Source organism: Solanum tuberosum, unplaced genomic scaffold (genome assembly GCF_000226075.1).
Source record: "Solanum tuberosum cultivar DM 1-3 516 R44 unplaced genomic scaffold, SolTub_3.0 scf00335, whole genome shotgun sequence".
Classification (NCBI taxonomy): Eukaryota; Viridiplantae; Streptophyta; class Magnoliopsida; order Solanales; family Solanaceae; genus Solanum; species Solanum tuberosum.
Window position 1 is genome coordinate 620,320 of NW_006239280.1, and position 4,731 is coordinate 625,050.

Genomic DNA, 4,731 nt, shown 5'->3' on the forward strand with positions numbered 1-4,731 from the left:
CCTTGGGCCTTGGGCCCTCTTTTCATTCTCATTTGTCTTGATATACACTAGGTGTATATTTGATGTATACACCATGTATTTCGCTAATTCTCGAACTTCTGGACTTGTAATTTTATTCGAGCTCTGTATCTTTGCACTTCTCAATCTGTATTTTTGCATTTTGACCTGTATATCATATTTTCTGATGTATACAGTAGGTATATCAACCTGTTTTTGACTCTTTCCGAGCTTGAAAATTTAATTTTCAGCATTATCACGCTGCTTTCAACCAGTAAACCAATTTTGCTGACCCGGTAGTGAGGTTGACTCGAGTAAGAAGAGCAAATTTGGGCATTTACGGCCCAAATCGGAATGCAAACGGGAATAGAGAAGTCCGTGAGGACCCAAGGCAGATTCACACATAGAAAACAACAAAACAAGATAAGAATTAGTGATGGAGGACACTTTAAATCTATGCAATACAAACAAGATACATGAAAAAGAAATAAGACAAAATAGGCATATGATTAGTTCACTGCCAATGTTATGTAAATATGACAAAGGAATGCATACAATACTTAATGAACTTTCTTTTAACTTTTTGAACCTCAGTTAAGGCATAACTTTTTTTTTTTTTTACTCTTTTTCGAATCCCTCCTCTACTAACTATTTGAAGACGCGTGATAGATACTAAAATTATAAGAGAAGTAGATAAAGTTGCTGCCGTCTATTTACCGCCGCTGTCGTCTATTACCCGGTGGCTATGACCACCAATTCACCTATGCATCCCCTTTTGGGGATAGGACAAGCTGCCACAGAGAGTGATCCAGAACAAAGAAGGCAATATGCTGCTGTCTTGTGTCCCCCGACACGAATAGCCAAACCAATTCCGATGAAACCTATCGCATATTTACACGGGGAACCTAGAATCGTGTGGGAGGAGGAGGAAGTGGAGCATATGATCATTAAGGAGAATTTGGAATTTGCAGTAATAGGCAAATTTTCGTATGGATGACCGGAGATTCAGGAAATACGTAAATTGATTCTGAAACATTGCAAACTGAAGGGAGAATGCAAAATAGGGCTACTAAGCAATAGACATGTGCTCATTAGGGCTTCATGTTTGGAGGACTATGTCAATCTACTATCCAAACCTGCTTTTTATTTATTACATCGGGGATGGTCTTATCCAATGAGAACTTTGAAATGGGATCCAATGTTTGATCCGGAAAAAGAGACTTCAAGGGCGATTGCTTGGATATCCTTTCCAGCATTACCACCAAATTTTTTCGTTAAGGAGGCTGTTTTCTCACTGGCAGCTGCTGTGGGGAAACCTTTACAGGTAGATCTAGCTACAAAGAATCAAACTAGACCTAGTTGCGCAAGGGTTAAAGTGGAGGTGGACCTTTTGAGTGAATTTCCAAAGAGAATTAATGTGGGAGTGAGGAAACATTCTGGGGAAATCGTGGAGAAATGGATCCGTATTAAATATGATTATGTGCCAAAATATTGTAAGAACTGCAGTATTCAGGGGCATAATGAGCAAGAATGTTATGTGATACATCCAGAGTTATATCCAACAAGGGAGGGGAGTGGAGCTGACAATGTTATCAGAGAGAAGGGCGACAGAGAAAATAAGAGAAGGGATGATCATCATGTGGAAAGAAGGGAACCAGGACAAAGCGAGGAAGAAGATGCATTCAAGGAACAGAAAAAGAAAAAGGGGGGATGGGAAAGGAAAGCTGGGCAGCTGCAGGTTTGGAATCCAAAACACCTTCAACAGGGGAAAGAGGAAGAGATCATGGGGAACAAATTTGATGCATTGGGCAGTCTGAATGATGAAGAGGCTGACGAGAATACACAAGGGGATGGAGCTAGGGACAATAATATGGGAAACGAGATTGGATCAACAAAAAAATGGGTAAAGGAAGTTTTCAATGGAAAAGAAAGGATAGGCGAGAGCTGTAGCAATAAAAAAGTGGCGGATAAGGAGAGGTTGATTACAGAAGACAAAAGAAATGATATAGCAGTGTTAGATACTTCTCAAACAGTTGATAAGGATGATAATGAAGAGAAGGAGAAAGAGGATGAGGGTAGTAAGGTGGGGAATATAGGGGGAGGATCGGAAGAGATGGAGCATCAGGGCAGTTCCAATTTCGTTGAAGACGGAGTCAATGAGTTGCAGGACCTTACTGAGGACGAAAAACAGCGTCGAAGAGATACAGAGGAAGATGGAGAGGTGAATGAGAATATTGATACAATAGCAAGAGATGGAGATCTCTCACCAAGACAAATAAATAAGTTGAAGAGTGGAGTTAAAAAAACATATCTCCCTCTTCAAGTTAAAACAAGGAGCAATAAGGATACTTCTGGGGAAGTTTCTCAATGATTGGAAAAGCTCTATTTTGGAATATCAGGTCGGTTAGGTCTCAAAAGGCCTTCGATAGACTGATAGATCTAAATAGGAGACATCATTACAAATATATAGCTCTACTGGAACCTTTTCAAGGACCACATGAGTTAGAACAATATAAAAGGAGATTGGGATTTCAAAATGCTTATTGTAATTGTGCAGCCAAGATATGGATATTTTGGGATGATGATTGGACATGGGAGGTGGTAAGAGATAACATTCAACATGTCTCCATGAGGTTTGAAGCGGGAAATGTCAAATTCATGGTTACAGCTGTATATGCGAGATGCGATGCATTGGAAAGATTAGAGTTGTGGGAGGAAATGGAGGAATTAGCAGGAAATAATCAGATTCCATGGCTAGTAGGTGGGGATTTTAATGTTATTTTAAATGAAGAGGAGAAACAAGGGGGAAGAGAATTTACGTCCTATGAAGCGATGGATTTCAATCAGTGTATCAATAACTGTGCATTATCAGAGGTTAAGTCTTTTAGGAGTAAATTCACCTGGTGGAATGGAAGAATAGAGGGAGAATGTATTTTCAAAAAGTTAGATAGAGTGCTCTGTAATCAAGAATTTGAGCAGATTCTTCCTACTAGCAAAGTGCATCATTTAATACGGCAAGGTTCAGATCATGCGCCTTTGCATTTTATTTGTAATTCGGAGGAGGAGTCTATAATTCGACCGTTTAAGTTTCTTAATTTTTGGACGAAACATCCAAAATTTAGGAAAGTGGTAGAGGAGAATTGGAAGGTGGATTTTAAAGGTTCACCGTTTCTGGAATTTCAAGCAAAGATAAAGAAGGTTAAGCAGGCTTTGTCGTGTTGGAGTAAAGAGACTTTTGGGAACATATTTAATCAAGTGCAGACGTTGGAGGAGGAAATAAGAATAAAGGAGATGCAGTTGGAGATTAATCCTTCACCTGGAAATAGACAGGAACTAAGCAGAACAGAAGCAAACTTGAAAAAATATAGATACATGGAGGAGGAATTTTGGAGACAAAAATCAGGGATGAGATGGTTTAAGGATGGCGATAGAAATACAAAGTTTTTTCACAATTATGTGAAAGGATGGAGGAAGAAATTATTCATCCCCGAAATTACTACGGCTCAAGGGGATAATGTGACTGGTAATGAGAACATAGGAGCGGAGGCAGTGTCATTTTTTGAAGATCAATTTAAGGAAACAAATACAAATGATGATGATAGCATGCTTGATTTGATCCCGAGAATTATCACTCCGTTGCAAAATGAAGAGATGGGAATATTGCCTAATAAGGATGAGGTGAAAGAGGTGGTTTTTGCGTTAAATGGGGATAGCACAAGTGGTCCAGATGGTTTTTCAGGGGAATTTTTTTAGAGCTGCTGGGAAATAGTTGGAGAAGATATTACAGAAATGGTGCGAGCTTTCTTTTGTGGGCATCAACTGCCTAGATTTATCACTCACACAAATGTTGTACTGCTGCCAAAAAAGGAGAAAACCAGAAATTTTTCTGACTTGAGACCAGTAAGTCTAAGTACCTTTGTTAACAAAGTTATTTCGAGACTGCTCCATCAAAGAATAACAAAACTGTTACCAAGTCTCATATCTAGAAATCAGTCTGGTTTTGTGAAGGGTAGGAGTATAACATAAAATGTGTTGTTAGCTCAGGAGATAATAAGGGACATAAATATAAGAAAGAATTTTCAGAATGTGGTGGTGAAGCTTGACATGGCTAAAGCATATGATAGAGTGTCATGGTTTTACTTGACCAAAGTGTTAAGAAGATTTGGATTTTCAGAACTGATTATTGACATGGTATGGAGGCTGGTTTCTAACAATTGGTACTCAATTTTGGTGAACGGACAACCATATGGTTTCTTTCACTCCTCAAGGGGATTGAAACAAGGAGATCCTCTATCCCCAACTTTGTTTATCATTGCGGCGGAGGTCTTAGCGAGGGGCTTAAATAAACTCCATGAAGATAAGGAGTTTAAAGGATATGGTATGCCTAAATGGAGCCCTCCCATAAACCATTTATCTTATGCGGATGATACCATACTCTTCTGTTCGGGGGAAAAGAGGTCTATTAAAAAGATGATGGGATTTCTAAAGGATTATGAGAAAATATCAGGCCAAATGATTAGTCTCAATAAGAGTTTTTTTTACCTTCATGATAATACACCTCTGATAGTCGCTATGCGATTAAGAAGAATTACAGGGATCAGACAAGGAAACTTTCCCTTCATATATCTGGGGTGCCCGGTGTTCTATGGTAGAAAAAAGAATGTGTATTATGAGAAATTGTTGATGAAGATACAAAAGAGAATATTATCCTGGCAGAATAAGTGGTTATCATAC

General features: G+C 38.8%; 1 protein-coding gene across 1 annotated transcript; it reads left to right on the forward strand.

The window, feature by feature from the left end:
* Positions 1-2,364: 2,364 nt before the first annotated feature.
* LOC107063429 (uncharacterized) lies at positions 2,365-3,750 on the forward strand. Its single transcript, XM_015315307.1, has one exon. It carries the CDS (start codon positions 2,365-2,367, stop codon positions 3,748-3,750), a length of 1,386 nt encoding a protein of 461 aa, XP_015170793.1.
* Positions 3,751-4,731: the final 981 nt, after the last annotated feature.

What these genes read in the sequence shown, in the direction of transcription:
- LOC107063429 (XM_015315307.1), top strand. Translation starts at nt 2,365, where the DNA reads ATGATTGGAAAAGCTCTATTTTGGAATATCAGGTCGGTTAGGTCTCAA.